Source organism: Motacilla alba, chromosome 2 (assembly GCF_015832195.1).
Source record: "Motacilla alba alba isolate MOTALB_02 chromosome 2, Motacilla_alba_V1.0_pri, whole genome shotgun sequence".
In the NCBI taxonomy this organism is placed as follows: Eukaryota; Metazoa; Chordata; class Aves; order Passeriformes; family Motacillidae; genus Motacilla; species Motacilla alba.
The window spans coordinates 16,066,965-16,084,805 of NC_052017.1; the positions used below are offsets into that span (position 1 = coordinate 16,066,965).

The window sequence follows — 17,841 nt, forward strand, 5'->3', positions numbered from 1 at the left end:
TTGTGGATTTTCTGGGCTATTTTTCTGGTCATATGGTCTATATATTTATCAGGTACAAATGGAAGAGTAGTCAGTGCTCTGCCACTGCTGCCTTACCCTGTGTTACAAACTGCTAATTCTAATTGCCCTGGCTGCAGCTGAAAATGCTTTGCCAGAGCATTTTGTGAGCTTAGGTTTCTCATTGTATTTCTGGAGGCTGGCAATGGTCTTGTTTTTGTTCAAATATTCTGACCTTTGGGATATTTATGGCAGATTCACAGAAGCAGTCAAAAGCAAAACACATAGAAGAGATAAGAGAGGGATTTCACAGTACTGACAGAGCAGTGATGGCTTTGGTGAGAGAAAACCAAAGAGCTGCAGCCAGCCAAAGTTAGTGCTTCAGTCTTTCAGAATCAGACCTGTCTGTATAAAGGCTGAAATCAATAGATTCAGTCACAACTGCACAATGTGGACATCTATGAGAGATTGTCATGCAACTAACATCTGTCTAACATACCTTTATCTACTCCTGCTGTGCAAAGCAGCCCTGTTGGATTACTGCTTTGACCTTGACATCCTTGCTACAAGGTTCTTGTTTTTTTGCACAGGGAACAGCACAGAAAATGAGTACAACAAATGTGTTGCAGAGAACAAATTCTCTGCTTTGTAATTTGCCTGGCTGTTGGTCAGGTTATGCCGCACCAGAACCACTCTGGATTTGAAATCCTCCCTGTGCCTTTCTGCATATATATATATATATATATATATATATATATATACATGTATACAGTTAACTGCTCCTCACTTCATTACCATGTTTCCCTCCAAAATGTTTGGGCAAGGTCATAAGGATCTCTGCCCATACAGAACCATAAGCTCAGAATGACTCAGGTAGTAAGGGACACGAAATAAAAAGTGGTTAGGAACAACCATCATGGATTTTCCACAGAGATATGGGGGCTGACTAGCCTGATTACCTTGAAGAATGAAAACACTGAGGAGAGAGAGATTTTATGCCCCTTGATTTCATAAAGACTTTCAGCAGTGTCCCAATGCATCCTTGTAGCCCAACTGATACTAGGTAGATTGAAAAAGACAACTATAAGCTGGTGGCACTGTCCTGCCAGGCCTAAAGGGTGAAATCAGCTGTGCCAAGTCCATCTGTCAGTGAGTCAGTAGCAGCACCCTGCAGGCTCTTCACTAACAGCCTAGCCAACATCAAGTCAGGTGAGAGCTTTTGGCACATTGAAAGGGAGGGCCACTATTCACAAGGACAAACACTTTACAGAACCTTCACTATCTCCAACCATAGTGAATGCAAGGCCTTGCTCCTGGGATGGCTTAGCCCCCTGCACCTGTTCTGCACATGAGACAGGCAAAGCACCTCACCATTCCGTGCAGGCACTGACTGGCTGCAGAGCAGGATGAAAAGGATGAAAAGGACTGGGGGGTCCCGAGGGGACTGAGCACGAGTTCACTGCACACTGACTGCAATGAAAGCCAACAGCAGGCTTGGCAGGGAACTCTGCATCACACTGGTGTAACGTGCACCACCAGTGCACCACACTTGACTCATTACACCCCATCCTGAACCCTGGTCCAGCTCTAGGCCCTCCACTATGAGAAAGAGAAATCTTTTGACATAAAACCACCAAGATATTTTGGGCTGGCACACGAGTGCTAAGAGAGACTAAGGGAACTTTTCAGTCTGTAGATCAGATTATTTCAGGGGGACCCCATAGACCATGGATACTCCAGACTCTGGAGAATACAACCTGATCTGCAAGGGACAACTCATCAGAATTAGGGAGAAAAAGGAAAAATAATGCAATACCCTATTCCCATATTGAAAGACCATAAACAAAGTTTTCTTCAGTGTCTTTGTGGAAAGGTCTTTTTTTTCTCACTGGAACAAAAACAGGGCAGATATTTGAAGTAGGAGAGCAGATAAGGCACAAAAAAAATAAAATAGGATAAAAATACACATCAGGGTTTTATTAAAACATTTTACTACTCTTATTTATTTGGGCTTTTAAAAAATTTATTATTTCTTAATAAAAACATTTGATTTTCTGTATGCTTCATAATTGGTAACACTTGATAAATTGTTAATATTTTTGAAGACAAGCAAAACACAAGGTTTTTGAAATTGACATCAGACTTTCAAAAAGATGCCTATATTTATAAATATTTGGTAATATTAAAAAAGAATGATATATTAACAATAGAATATCACAAAATGCTGGTAAGTTTATGCAGTTTTATGTGTATATTTACTGTTTAGAGGTGCAAATATACAATTTTCATCAAAACTTGAATACAATTTTTAAAATGCAATGTGCAATAAAATGTGTAGGAAATTACCTAGTTATTTCCAGGTAAAACTATTAAAAATTAAGGAAAAATACGTTGAAAGAAAAAAGTCAAACAACTGACTAAAATTAACAGAACTAGCAGAATAATGGCAGAAGAACCTGGTGTGGGTTTTTCTGAGTCAGTGCAGACGAGTACATTCAGCATCACCAGACGTTCTGCAATTTCACATTCTGACATGTTACAAAGGGACTGAGTATTGTCAAAGTTACACAATTCCTGACTGGGAAGATTCCTATAGCCAGCTCCCATTTTCTACACTTTCAACCACAGCACTCTTCTTTTCAACTGTTCCATTTGCATCGCTTGTTTCTTCTAACACCCCCACTAAACTTGACAGAGTTGTGTGAGGATCAAGAAGTTTCACAAGGGGTATGTCCACCTTTCGCTCCTGAAAGACACGGTTCTGAATTGTCATAGCTAACATGGAGTCTATGCCCAAAGACGAAAGAGGCGTATTCATGGTTAGCTCATCTGCGCTCACTCCTGTGAGGTCACTCACCAGTGAGGTGATGTAATCCTCAGATTTGAGAAAGGCAGTCTCTGGGACTTCAGTTTCCTCAGACATTTCAATCTTGTTCTTGAAATCTTCTGACATAAGTGATATGAAGCGACTTTTGAGAGAAACAATCTGAGTAAAAACATGATGATACAAAGCTTGAAAGTTCAATTTGACCACAGCTTGCTGTGGCTTGTTTATAAGTAAGGTCTTCCTGAGATAGTCATGAATTTCATGCACTTGCAGAATGTCTATGCCCTTGGATCCCAGAATGCTCTGAATGTGGTTTTGGTTGAGCAGAATGCCGAGGTTCAAAGCACCCCAGTTAATGGCCTGGCCTGAAAGCCCACAGTTCCTCCTGTAGAGACAGAAGACATCCAGGAAAGAGTTTGCAGCTGCATAGTTTGTCTGGGTGGCATTGCCCAGAAAGGAAGTAACAGAGGAGTAGCACACAAAGTAGTCAAGCTCCTGGTCTTTGGTAGCCCAGTGAAGATTTAGGGTCCCTGCTACTTTTGGGCTCAGCACTTTGTGGAAGTCAGCCAGCTTCAGCACTTCAAGGTGGCCGTCGTGTAAAGCAACAGCACTTTGGAACACCCCTTTGATCGGACTCCCCACAAAGGTGTTGGCAATGGACTGGAAAGCTTTCTCAACATCACTGGTTGAAGCCACATCACACTGCACAGACACTACTTTGCTCCCTTTGTACTGCTGCTGCAAAGCCCTTAACTCTTCTTGCTTCTCACTGCTGGGAATTCTCCTGGACAGAATTGCAATACACCCTCCGCCGTTCTCAGCTATGAATTTCACCGTTTCAAAGCCAAGTCCAGTGAGCCCCCCAGCTACCACATAAACAGCATTCTGCTTGAACAGCTGCTTCTGGGGCTCGTACAATGGGATGTCTGAAAGCACACTGATGTCCTTCTGCCTTCTCAGGACAGCAAGGGGGACAGAAGTGCAGGTGAAATAGGACGTCACAGAATTTAGCCCTTCAAAGTTCTCAGTCTGCTGAAAAACAGAACCTGAAAGATTTCTAAACCATTTCATATCCATGGAACTGATCCAGGCATGTACGGTCTTCTGCACTTCCTTTAGAGGTGCTTTCCGGAAAAGGCTGGCAACGGCAAGGATATGAAAGCCGATGTTTTCATGATCAATTTCACTGACATTCTGGATACATTCTGACTGTTGACTGCCACACACGATCACCACATCTTTAAGAAAGGACATGTGGGCCAGGTCCTCCTGAGACAGTCTGTTGACTGGAGGAAGAATAACAAGGGCACTGCACAGGTTGATGTACTGGAACACATTAGGAGTGGGCTTTGCAAGGACTGTTCTCCAACCCATCTCTTCTGCTGCTACGGAAAGAACGTGGCACAAAACTGAGGCTGGCTCTGTAGTAATAATACCCAATGTTCTGCCATGTTTCCCTTTGGGTAACCTCTGAGTGAAGATTTCCCATGCAATGATGAAGTATGACACACAAGGGACATTCTGGAGGAATGGGAATTTCCTTGCATGGAAACAAACTGTTCCTGGAATCTGAACTCTGGATGATGCAGCAGTGGGATAACAGGAAACCACATGATCTCCCACTTTCACTTTTTTCACATCACTGCCTGTTGCAGTGACTGTGCCACTGAAATCAAGAGCTAGAAGCCTGTGTTTCTCTCCTGCCTGGGAGTTCCAATACAGTGTATTACCAAAGTTGCAGCTAGAAACACTAATGGGAGAATAATCTTCTGAGTGCAAACAAATCTTATCCACTTGAATTTCAACACTCTGTTTGTCAAGCAGAGTAGCAGTGCCGGTGGATAATTCCCCAGACAAGTCTTTTGCTGTATATGGATCAGAAGTGTACAAAGTGAATGATTGTGATTTCTGGAGTGATCTTACGGGTTGTATGTAATCTACATCTACAAAAGGTGTGCGTCTGATTTCGGCCACATAAATTCTTCCCTGGCTGATGCAGACTTCTGGATAGTCCCCACTTTTGTACTTGACAAGAACATCTGCTAACACTGAGATGTCCAGGGAAGTGGAGGAGCTGAGGTCAATCAACTGAAATGTGATTTCTGGAACTTCAACAATACAAGTTCTGGTCATGCCATACAATGCAAACCCACAGTTAACGTGGTCCACATATCTCTCTGTTGTTCTGTAGGTGATCACTCTGACGGAACAGCGAGACCTCTTCTCTCTTAGTGCCACCACTATCTGGCGATAGGCTTCGCAGCACTTTGCCAGCTGATCTACTGCTTTCCCGGGGGAATCTTCATTTACCTTTTGGATTCCCCACAGGAAGAGAACTTCATCATAATCCTTAACCTCTGCCCTCATTTTATTCTGTGTATCGTCTTCCACGAGGCATTCCCAGCCTTCATACATAACGTATCTCGAAGTCGGATGCAAGTATTTTTTGAGCTGCTCAGCTATCCCAAGTTTGTCTGCAAACACAAGGACTCTGGGCTTAAACCCCAGATGTCCAATTGTCTGTGAAAGAGAGACTTCTTTCCATTTGTTTTCAAACAGAAACTCATTGTCTCTGGAAGACGATTCCTTCATGAAAGTGATGGCAACGCGCTTGAGCTCAGCCAAAACGGAGCCGTGTTTGTCCACAAAGCATCCACAGACCTCAAGGCAGTTCCCGGTGGATTTGCTCATTCTCATGTATATCATCATTTCCTCCTGCAACGGGCGGAGCACCACCAGGCTGCCTATCCCTGAAGGAAAGCCTGCTTTGGAGTGGAGTGTCCTTGAGGTCAGCACAGCCGTCATCTGCAGAAAACAGTCGAGCAGCACTGGGTGGATACAGTAGCTGTACATGTCTCTGGCGGTCTCCTCATTCACCTTTATGCTTGTTATAGCTTCCTTTAGCTCCTGGCAATAATGCACATCACTGAGCTGTCTGAATGCGGAGCCATACTGAAAGCCAACCTGAGACAGTGCTTCATAAAGCTCCTCTCTGCTAATCACTGACTTGCATCTTCGATAGATGGCTTGGAAGGAGATGCTGCTTTCTTCCACCACCCCTTCAAGCCCCTTTGCCACTTGGCCAGCAGCATAGACTGCGTTGGAGGAAGAGAGAACCTCAAAGGTTGTCATGGCTTTTTGCGGACTCAGCTTGATACTCAGCACTTGGGAATTCTGTGTAAGAACACACGGTGCAGAAAAACTGATACTCAGCTGGCAAGTGCTCAGAGGCACTTTAGGTTCTGAGCTGCTCATCACAGAGGCCAGACCAAGCTCCACATAGAAAGCACCAGGGACTAAGGCCACCCCATTGTTCTTGTGCTCATATAAGTATGGTGTTGTTTCCTGGGATACCAGGCAGCCAAAGTCCAAGTTGTCACTGTTTATGCCATAAATCAAAGGATGACTGGCACTGACACCTCTTTGGTTTGCTTGTTGATGGATATCCAGGCAGTTCATGAGTTTTTGGCGATCAAATTGATATCGTGGAATGGCCACGGGAACACTTTGATACCCATCATAAAAGTGCTGCCAGTTGGGATTAAATCCCAGTTCAAACAGATTTCCTACCAGGCTGAAGAGCGTCTGATATTCTGCATCCGTTTGCAAAGAGGACAGCACCTTTGTGCCTTTCCCTAGTGTTTCTTTTATGCTTCGCTGCAGTGCTCGGTGAGGACTTATTTCCACAAACACCACGTTTTCCCTGCCTCCGGCTGCAGTTCGGATGGCTCGTGTGAAAGCAACAGGCTCACGAGTATGCTGCGCCCAGAATTTGCCCCGAGCAAAGTCATTTTCAGATGCAGCTGCCCCAGTCAGTGTTGAAATGACTTCAATTCCCCCCTTCTGCTTTTCTAAAGGCTCTATCTGCTTCTCCAGCTCCCCGAGTATCATATCCATGCTGGGGCTGTGGTACGCTGCTGGAACATTTAATATATGAAGAAAGATGTTTCTCTGTCTGAAAGCTTCAGCTAACTCTCTCTGGACAGCTTCCACAGCCTCTACACTCCCAGACAAGGTGCAGGAAATGGGGCTGTTGAAGGCGGCAATGCACACCTTTCCTGAGTAGGGATGCAGGCATTCAGCAATCTCTTCAACGGGGATGTTCCCAACCACCAGCATTCTGCCGCTAGGAGTCTTTGCCTGCAGCCTGCTCCGGTGATAAATCACTTTGACTGCATCTGCCAGGGAAAGGTACCCAGCAATGTGTGCAGCAGCAACTTCCCCCACCGAGTGGCCAACAACAGCAACGGGCTTAATACCCCAGTGCTTCAGGAGGGAAGCTACAGCAACCTGCAGGGCAAACAGCAAGGGCTGAGAAAACTCTGGATTCAACAAGTCCTTTGGGCTATGATTTCTTGCCGGCAGGAGGCTGATGGCAGCGTGCTGCTGGAAAAGGTCTTCTATTTCCTTACACTTGTCTCGGAACACCGGCTCTGAGCTCAGCAGTGCCTCACTGAACTCCTTCAGCGTTACACCGTTGCCGCAGAACACAAACACCAGCTGTGGTTCCGCTTTGGACATGGCAGGTTCCGTGCTCGCTGCCAGCTTCAGCTCTTGCTGCAAGTGTTGGAGGGAATTTGTGACAAATGCTTTTCGGTACCTGTAGCTGGCGTGGCTTCTTCTGCAGGCAGAGGTATAGGCCAGGCTTGGGAGAGTTACGGAGCTCCTTGTGCTCAGCTGCTCAGCTGTGTCGGCCATTGTCATCTGAAGGGATCTAGGGGATGCTGCTGACAGCAGAACTAATTCCAGGGGCTTCTTAAAGGCAGGAAGAGGCCCTGGCTGCTTCATCTGCCTGACTACAACATGAGCATTGGTTCCTCCAAATCCAAAGCAGTTGATGCCAGCTACTCTTCCATACTCACTGGATTCTTCCCAGGGCTCTACAGCTGTGGCAACAGCAAGGTTTAATTTCTCTGTATCAATGCTGCTCATCTCCTTTGAGTAATGCAAGGATGGAACAATCTTTCCATGATGCATCATCAGGAGCACTTTGATTAACCCGGCTGCTCCAGCAGCTGATTCAGTGTGTCCAATGTTTCCTTTCACTGAGCCGATTTTCAGAATGGAAACTTGGGAAGACCTGTTCTTGCTAATGACACTACCCAGGCTCTCAGCTTCTGTAGGATCTCCAGCAGCAGTTCCTGTGCCGTGGGCTTCAATGTACTGCACAATTGAGGGATCAACACGGCTTTCGTAAATGCTGCGCAGTAACTTCTCTTGCTCTATTTGAGACGGTCTCGTGATTGGAGTCATGGATCTGCCATTCTGATTGACTGCACTGATGTTTATCACACCCCAGATTTTGCTGTAGTCTTCCTTTGCCTGTTCCATGAAAAGTTAAATTGTCTTTAATAAACTCATGCTTTTTCTGTAAAGGACACAACAAAACAACACAAAACAGCCGAGAACAACCAGAACATGATGTTAAATTTTAAATGCAAGATCCTTTCCCTATCTTAGGGAAAGTTGATAAATTCTAAAGAAATGCTTCATTAATCTTAAACTTGAATTGGAAAAACTTCTCTGGAATAGTCACTACTAGAGCTGAAGACACAAGATTCAGGCAAGCAACCAGTCTTATTTCAGACTGCTTCACAAGCAATCTTACCTTTTTCAGTGGTTTGAGGAAAACAACACCGCAGCCTTCTCCCCTTCCATAGCCATCTGCTTTTTTGGAGAAGGGTTTGCTTATGCCCTCTGGAGAGATCATTTTGGCTTTACTGAGAGATACAAAGGTGCGGGGATCGATGATGCAGTTCACCCCACCACAGATTGCTGCCTCACAGTCTCCTGGAGTCAAACAGAAACATATTTCATGTTGAGATGGCCCTGGTGACAGACAGAAACAGTAGGAATTCTGATTTCATTGTCCAGCACCTCTTCAGTCCCATTACCTGATTTAATGGCTCGCAAGGCGTAGTGCAGAGCAAAAAGAAAAGACGAACACGCGGTGTCGACAGTCAGAGACGGTCCAGTCAGATTAAATGTGAAAGACACCCTGTTGGCAGCAATGCTCATGGCTGTTCCAGTACCATCATAATGATTTATTTCACTCACAGCTCTGCTGGTTATGATTTCATAGTCTCGATTCATGAGACCTGGAAAACATCAGATACATGTCAACTTAACCCAAGCCAACAATAGGCATGTACAGCTCAAAACCTGGTGGTGTCCTTTGGTTTTCAGTGTTAAGATGAAACCATATGCCATCAGGGCTCCTGTCATGAAGCTTTGCTCCAACCCAAGTCAAAGGGAGAAGCCACAGCAATTTCCCCTAGACTCAGCATACACAAACATAGCTAACACTGGAAATTCCTACCTGCCCAAGAAATGAAGGAAATTCCTACCTGCCCAGGAAATGCCCTTTCTGATGGCTCAGCTCACTGTATGATGCAGCTAAGTTCTCTGTAGTCTGCTTAGATGCCTGCATCTCACTTTGAGACTGAGGTACACTTTTGAGACTCAGGTTCTTTTAGTTTAGCTATTACAATATTTATCAACAAGTTACAAAGAGGGTAGTTCAGACAGAAATGTACAAGACACTAGGTTCAGTTCCTCAGATGTACCAAGTCAAAGGTCACAGCACAAACTACATCCAATACTTTGTATTTTTTTTTTTTTCCCCACACTTGCAAGCAATAAGAAATAGTAAAGAAGAGCAGGGCCTGTGAGAGCAGTCATGTCCTCTTTCTGGGAACACTACGCTTGAAATATGGTGACTCCCCTAGTCCATGAGCATATGTGGAAAGTGCAAGTAGCTCTATTCAGAGAGCAAGGAATAGTGCCCTCAATGAAGAAGAGCATCTCTCAGACTAAAAGACAATTTAAAGCATTTCCCCTATATCAGCCAAACTCCCCCAGAAAACTTTTTTTTAAAGAGACACAGATTACACCAGCAATAATGTGCTGATATTCTACTATTGTCTTTTAAATATCTTTCAACAGCATCTGCTAGCATCTCCTCTGTAACTTTTTGGGTACTGACAAAGGCAGTTGGACAAGAGGATTTCTGCTGCTTTAAAAGGAGATTAATCCCCAGAACACCTTAACCAAAATTATACTGGAAAAGAGCATACTGGGGGAAAAGCGTAGACCTGTGTAGAAGCCCAGAAGATAAGGGGCTAATGTGTGCGTGTACAACAACTAGTGCCAGACAGCCAGGGAGCCAACCAAGGATTGTCAGTAATAACCAAGAATTGTTAAAAAAACAACATGAGATGGGATCATGGGGAGGTGGGGCAGCACTTCTCTGGGATAAACATCCCTGCTATGCTCCACAGAGACACAATCACAAAATCAGAGAATCAGTTAGATTGGAAAGGACCACTGAGATCATTGAATCTCTTGATCTCTCTTTTTCTCTCTCTCCCCTTCTTTAATTCATCTCTTCCTTTCACTTCTCCTTCCACCCCACCTCTTTATCCACATCCCACTGCCATGTGCTGATGTAACAGGTCAGTGACCAACATTCCAGTTTCCATGCCAAGTGTGTAATTTACTAAGAAAACTTTATGAATTTTTTGCAGACCTGAGCAATTACACATCTTGGGTGTTCCCTTCCCCTTAAGGGTGGAACATCACGGCCTGGCTTGAGACTATCTTTCCTAAGAAGGGTTGGGTTGCAGATGCAGTTTCCTGCTTCCCTTCAGTGCCTGAACACAGGAAGAAGAGCACCAAAAAGAGATACAGGAATTGTACCATGACCTTCATGACCTAGCCAGGTAATTCTTACCAAAGTAACCACTAGTGCCATAGCACAGTAGCCTTAGATCTCCAGTCTAGATCCAGCCTAGATCCAATGCTAGATACAATACTGAAAGGATATGAAGGGTTGCCCCAATCTTTGTGAGGTTCAAACTCACTTTCTTTGCCATGAAATTGTCATCTTACCAATAAAAACACCTGTTTTGGAGCCACTGATAGATTCCACAGGAACTCCTGCATCCTCCAGGGCTTTGTATGTGCACTCTATCAGTAATTTCTGTTGTGGATCCATGCGTTCTGCTTCCAAATTTTTAATCCCAAACAGGTGGTTGTCAAATGAATTAAATCTGAAATACACAGACCAGAATGAAAAATGACATATGTATATAAGAGCCATTTACTTCTAGACTCACAGTAATCATCTTTTGCAATTTCATGAAAAGCTGAGCAGTAACTGGTGTTTAGGCCACAGTTCCCATTCATGAAATTCAGAAGAAAATGTTTATAAGCCAAAGATGTTTCATGTCCCACCACAAAACATGCCACTTTATCAATGCTTCTGCATTTCAGAGTTAAGAGTCCACTCCTACCCATTTCCATTCTCATGGTTATTGCACTACTACCAACTGGATTCCTCAAACTATGAAATGTGCAGAATGAGACTCCCTCTGCAGTAATGAGGTCATAGCTTCAATAAGTTATAAACAAAATGAGAATCTCTCCTCACTGCAAAGAACCCCCCACAAAACCTTGTTTTCTACATTATTTTAAGCCAATACAGACCAGTGCTCTAAATTTAAAAACCAAAAATAGAGGATTGGTTCAGGTGTTTTCAACAGATACCCATGCTTCTCTAAAAATACATTCAAAATGCTTTCTGTATGTGCATGCATATGCTTGTCTCTAAAAGCATATTCAAAATAGGCCCATGCTTACAAAAGACCAAGTGCAACTTTAATCTTGCATCCCAAGATCAGATTTACATGGCCTTCTATCATTTCTTGATTTCAGAGCAGGATTCAATATCTAACATGAGATTAAGCACTAAAGTAATTGTGGGTCCTATGGTTCAAGCCTGCCAAGTATAATTTTCAGGAGGCAACAAGATTTCTTCTGTGCATGTCAACTTCTCCTTTGAATGAAGCTCTACCTCTAGCTTGAGGATTTTAGGTGAATGTGGAATTCAAATAAAAGACACTTACTTTGCCCCTACTGTAATTTGCTATTCTTCACCCTATCACAGCCCCTGAGCAGCTGTACCCATAGCCTAGTACTACAAAAGTCAGTGGTGCAGCAGGGTAACAGACTCACTCATCGAGAAGAGCAGCTCGTGTTGTACATATTTTTCCTGGCTTGTTACCATCTGCATCGTACCACTCCTTGACATTAAATCTCTCGGGGGGGATTTCTACGGTGCAGTTTTTGCCTTCCTCCAGGACTTTCCAGAAATTGTCAATTCCATCTCCTGTTGTACAAAGTTTTTAAAACAGATTAAATGATGTGCTCCCCCTCCCCATGCAGACTCAGAAATGCACAATCAGCAACAAGGACCTCCCACCTCTAAACCTAGGCTGCTCAAGCAGACTTGCCACAGAAAGAAGTGATCATTCTTTGGAGAGAGGAAAATGAAAAAGCATGACTGATCCCCTCACTGCTTGTCTAAAAGCAAAGGAACCCCACCAAATCCTTAACTACCTTCTCTCCCCATTTCCCTGCCATCTCACTGCATCCACTCCACCCACTGTAATAAAGCCAGAAGCTTTCTTTCAGCAAAACCCAACCTGTTCATACTACAGGCCTTGCTGACAAGAATGCCCAGCCCTTCATCTGCCCCGTTCCTATGGATGCAGAGTCCTGTAGCACTACACAATCACCCAGCCAGTGAACACACAGAAAGGTCAAATCATCCCAGACCCATCCAGCTCACTTGTATGAGTTTCATTGCAGCTCAATGCCCTGCCCACAGCCAGCACTGCAGCTTCTTTTGTCTGTCTGTTTGTTTGTCTTTCTGCAAACAAATTCAATCCAAGTAGTTTCCACCACAGCACTACCTTTCAAAAAGATCCCACAAGCAGCCAAGCAACAAATTCAACTGAGGTACAAGCCAACAACTGTTGGTTTCCTCCATTTCAACATTAATAAAAGACTCTGCTTTTCAATGCTCACTCACAGCCTGCTTTGCTTTTACCCCAAAGTTACCTCCGGGAAAGTTGCATCCTATTCCAACAATAGCAACTTCATCTGCAGTCTCCATCTCCATCTCCTGGGCTGCACAAGACAGAAGCACTGTCAGTCCAGTCCAACAATCATGCATTTACCCTTGAATAAATATTAGGTGAAAACGTGAACTTCCCACAAACACAGAAACTTGATCCAAACTTTGTTAATCTGGAATCATCTGTTGCTGGTTACGATGACAAATGACACTGCCCACAAGTGACAGAGCTCTGTACTATATTCTTCCTCTTGTCTCTACTGCCAGAGGGAATTCCCCACTTAATTCCCCAAACTCTCTCATGCACAGACACTTCCTTTTTACTGTTTAACCTCTGCTAACAAATGTCAATCTTTTGATGGCAAAGACAAGAATTCTCTTTTGGGTGAAATCAAATACCCCAGGATAGAATTGACTGATGATTTATTTTCCTTGATTCTGAGAAGGGAACTTGCCAGATGAGAATCAATTCAATTGAACTAATTAGAACTCACTAGGATGCCCCACTCTAAGCCCTGCACTCCTCCTGGACTTCCTTCCATCCACAAAGAGGAGAAGATTCCTCTAGAAAGGCTTTGTGGGGATTCTTGGCAGTGGGAAGAGTTTTCCATGCCAGGGAAAGCACAGCAGGTCCCAAAGAGCCTTTCTCAGTCACTGACTGACAGTAGTAAAGCAGAGATGAGGCTGTTTCACAGCCCCACACATCACTCAGAGTTATAATTTCTTGGAGGTTTGCTTTGAAAGGTGAAATGCTCAGATTCATACTTTGAAAAAATTACTTCTAGGTTCCATTAAGAACAGAAAATGCAGAAAAAGTTAAAAGCCCACCTAGCAAAAATATGGAGAAGAGAATCCGGCTTTCTAGGAGTAAATTCTATTTTACAAATAATGTAAATTCAAAATTGACACAAGAATTGTTTCCTTTAAATTCTTTCAGAATTGTTTATGATTTCTATGATTCTATTATTTCTTAGTTTCATGGAATTGCTAAACTAAAGCTGCAAAGCCCAGCGAAATATTTTATCACAAATGTACTTTTAAGCATTTTTCCTAAGTTTTTACTTAAACAGCAAGTAGTAAAAAATTAACAACCTGCAATCATAACATAAAAACATATCTTTATCATCTCTTAAGCTATGTTACTCTTACCTTATATCATCCCAGTGGGGTGGAGCAATAGGCTGTCTGTGGATGTCGTTTATATAGGATTCTCTGTGGTTTCTTTTTTAAATGGGCATGCTAAAATGTTAACGCCTTTCAGAGGAAAAACGAAAATGAGTCATGTGATTAGTCAGTAAACTCGACCAAAGTTCAAAACTAATTCCCTGAAGTAGTAAATTCTTGATGTCATAAGTTTTCACACCAAACAGCAGTAAAAACTCTCTTATCTAACTTTTTACAGTTAGCAAAACAGTTAATTTGATATATCTTGCCATGAAATAGCTCATAAAATCTTTATGATGCTAAGACTATGATTTAAAATACTCTGTCTTTAAAGTAACAATTCAATTTTGTTTGCTCTTAATATCAATAAATATGAACTAGTTTTAAAGCCCTATCTATTTTTTGGAGACATCATTTGTGAAAATGAAAAATAAACTTTCTACAAATTTAAAACCCGAGTTTTATGTTTGATTCCACAGCTGCTTTCTTCTACTGAGCACGACCATTTACATGTAGAGGCACAAAAGCCTTGACAAAAGACAAAACGTCCCAAAATATTTCTGAGTCTACCACAATATTAAAGGCAGTATCAAACTTTCTGTCTAAAAACTGCCATCTTCTTAAAAGCCAAACAACACTGGAATATCCAGAAATAACATCTGAAGGGATCAAGTCCAGTAGTTACTGCTAGATCCCTTTTTCACTCTCCCTCATCTGAATTCAACCCAATGGCATAAACTCATCTTTCTCCTCTTCTGACTTTGTGATGGAAACACAGGGTTACATTCCCTTATAATTAAGTTTTCCTTGATGCTGGAACTCAACTCTTTCCACAAAGAAAGCAAAAAAGCATTTGTGCTGTGAATAAAGAGTTTATTCTGTTTATAGACAGAATAAACAGTTTGTTCTGTTTTATTTTGCCACCAAGAAGCTTCATAACCTGCTCTGAAAATTTTTTAATTCTGCTCTCTATTTCATAGCTGAATATCTCAGTCACTCACCTTTCTCAATTCTGTGGTTTTTGGGAGTTATTTAACGATTTTTTAATTTAATTAACATAGCTCCTCAATATCATTACTAGGCTTATTAACAAGATGGTGAGTCTGAAAGTGACTTGAGAATCTCCGTGGTTTACACATCTCTAAAGAGCACTCTTGTTAGTGCTGGTACCACTAACATTCCCTGGCAGAACAGAATTTGGATTTATCAAGTGAACTAGGAATTCACAGTGGAACCTCTGTTTCAGTTTCACAATCAGCACCTGAAAGCAATGGTTGCTAAGCCATATTTTGAGGTATTGGTTAGGTATTGGTAGAATATTGAAATTAATCCTGCACACCTGTGGTCATTAATGTCAATGCAAGTTAAACCAATCTGAACCCCAGTGACCCCAACACAATATGAACAATGTGAACACTAGTGAAGGACTAAGAAAGAGCTGTTCACATTATTGGTTCTGAACATTTTTGTTTACAGTTTAGCAGTGTGTTGCCTGAGTGCTAATGACTTGCACTAGTGTCATCATAGCTGGAATATATTAATAAACCCAAGTGCTTGCCCAATCCTTTTGAGCAATGACAGAAACAGAAGTGGAAACTAAGCATGGAAGCAAATGTAGCAATAATGGATTGAGTCTGTTTCTAACGTATGCAGTCTATTTATAACTGAATTACATGTTGGTTTGTCATCAAGTTGCATGTTGATTTGTCATGCATTTCATCTAAATTTAAAAGTAAAAAGTTGAAAAGGGAAACAAAGACCTGTCAAATGGGAGGCACTACATCTGTTTTGTCTCCCATGCCATTACAGTGTCCACCTCTGAACAAAACCTTTGGTTTCTTCTATCCAGACCTATGTCTGATAATTCCAAAAAGAAAAATCAAATATCTGTGTATTTCCCCAAACAATTACATCCAGCTGAGACTCAAATACAGGAAAACAGATATTTATTTTCCTAGTAGTTATTATTTCAATCAAGTTTTTACTGTCTTCTGGTGGGAAAACATACATGAGTGAAATATCCACACATGCATGAGTGGGACTGCATGTCTTTCAAAGACAACATGGACAAAAAAAATTTAAATGCTTTTTAATTCCAAGTAGATATTAAGATTAAAATACATGTGGGTTCCCTATTTCCATCAGGACACAAGAAGGATTATTACACAAATCACTAGATATTATTTCTTCACTGAAGCAGTTCTCTGACAAGATAGGAGGTTGTGACACAGATACATCATTCTGCATTATCATGAAAACCTAGTAAGAAAAGGCACTGGCTCTTGGACAAAACAATTACCAATCAGTCAAATCTCAAATTAGCTTTATATATAATTATAATTAATAATAATTAATTAATGTGTCATTGAATAAGACAGCCATTTTTACCTTTTTAATTCTACAGGTAGGAAGTTTTCCAGTACACTTATTATCACTGTTGTGGTTATTGTTATAGAAGTCTTAATAACACCAAGCACAAGAGGGCTCTGCTATGCCAGGAGCTAAACTAATCCACAGGGTGAAAAGGGACCCCACCACAAAGAGTGATATGTGTGACAACCCCTAGTTCTTTTTATTAGCTCTGCACAATGGGGCTACTCAGGAGGAACAGAGTAAAAGGAAGAGCAGCTTTTGGCCTCTAAATTATTTTTCTTGGATTTTTTTTTCTCACTTCAATAGTAATCTCATGTATGATTGCAAAAACAAGCTTTTTACATGACAGTAAATAATGCAGAGCTGTCTGCATGCATTTGCTGAAAGCCTGAAACAATATCCAGGCCCTGCCTCATTCAGACCAGCTGTGGATAGTCTGGTGCCATTGCTAAGAGTTTGAGCATGGACAGAAGCAACTACTTTCCTGATGATCAACAAGTAGAAGAGAAGACATGACATCACAGCATGAAGATATTTGCAAAATTTTCCTAAAATTTGAATTATAAGGAAAGGATGGAGCACAAGAGGATTTCTCTTAACTTCCGAGAGGTGGAATCTGGAATCAGCATGCCTTGTGTAAACTCTGAACATTGCTGGGACATGGATAGGGATCCCGCCATTTAACTTGAGCTATGCAAATGTTATGCACATAGTCTATGGTAACCATCTAGCTTTTTTCTCCAAAGACAACAGAGAAAGACCTGCAGTGGGAAAATCAGATCAATTTAGAGAGTTAAAGTTATATAAAACCACTTTAACTGGCAAATGCAGTAGAACAATAATTTCCCTATACCTATTCAATATTCCTTTTTGTGTATGCAGGGATGACATTAATTCTTTTTTCTATGTACTTAATCTGAGATGTGAAATAAGATTATTATCTAACAGGACTTCCAGTTTCCTTTTCAGAATTGCAGCTTCTCAGAAGGAAATACCACATCCTGTCAATCTCCCACTTTCTCTATTCCTGATACATGACATTGCATTCAGCTATCTCAAAAAGTTCCCCTGAAAATTCCACTATTGAGTAACTGCATCTGGTATCACGGCTTACATTTTATATGTTTAAGATGTTATTTTTATAAAAGATGGAACATAACTGGCCAGAAATAGGTACACCACCAAAAAAAAAAACCAAAACCAAAACAAACAAACAAAAAACCCCAAAACACACTAGCCTTGAGCCATGTGTGGCCTTTATAGTAAGTATAAACAAGCATTTTCATAGTATCATGGAATACCAGATTGGAAGGGACCTCAAGGATCACCTGCTGCAATGTTTTTTAGAAAAAGCATCAGATGGCTGGCACCTTCTCCAGCTGAATCTTAAAAGTGTCAAAACTGGGGGATTCCACTTCCCTGGTGAGATTATTCCAATGACTTCTTGTTCCTGTTGTGAAAAATGTTCATCTTCTATCCAACTAGAATCTCAATTGCTGTAGTTGACCTCTACATATTCTGGTTTTTCTTATCATACAGCATGACTCATTTTCCTCATCAT

At 41.8% G+C, this 17,841-nt stretch overlaps 1 protein-coding gene across 2 annotated transcripts; it reads right to left on the minus strand.

Annotated features, from left to right (window-relative positions):
• Positions 1-1,891: 1,891 nt before the first annotated feature.
• LOC119698163 (highly reducing polyketide synthase PKS6-like) lies at positions 1,892-13,994 on the minus strand. Of its 2 annotated transcripts, none has more exons than XM_038129796.1 (7): positions 13,893-13,994; positions 12,728-12,796; positions 11,840-11,993; positions 10,715-10,875; positions 8,719-8,922; positions 8,433-8,614; positions 1,892-8,146 (listed from the first exon to the last, which is right to left on the minus strand). In XM_038129796.1, exons 2-7 carry the CDS (start codon positions 12,786-12,788, stop codon positions 2,588-2,590), a joined length of 6,321 nt encoding a protein of 2,106 aa, XP_037985724.1. In that variant the 5' UTR covers positions 12,789-12,796; positions 13,893-13,994; the 3' UTR covers positions 1,892-2,587. The 2 variants fall into 2 exon arrangements, with proteins under 2 accessions (XP_037985724.1, XP_037985723.1); XM_038129795.1 differs by having other exon boundaries at positions 12,728-12,847; positions 13,893-13,947.
• Positions 13,995-17,841: the final 3,847 nt, after the last annotated feature.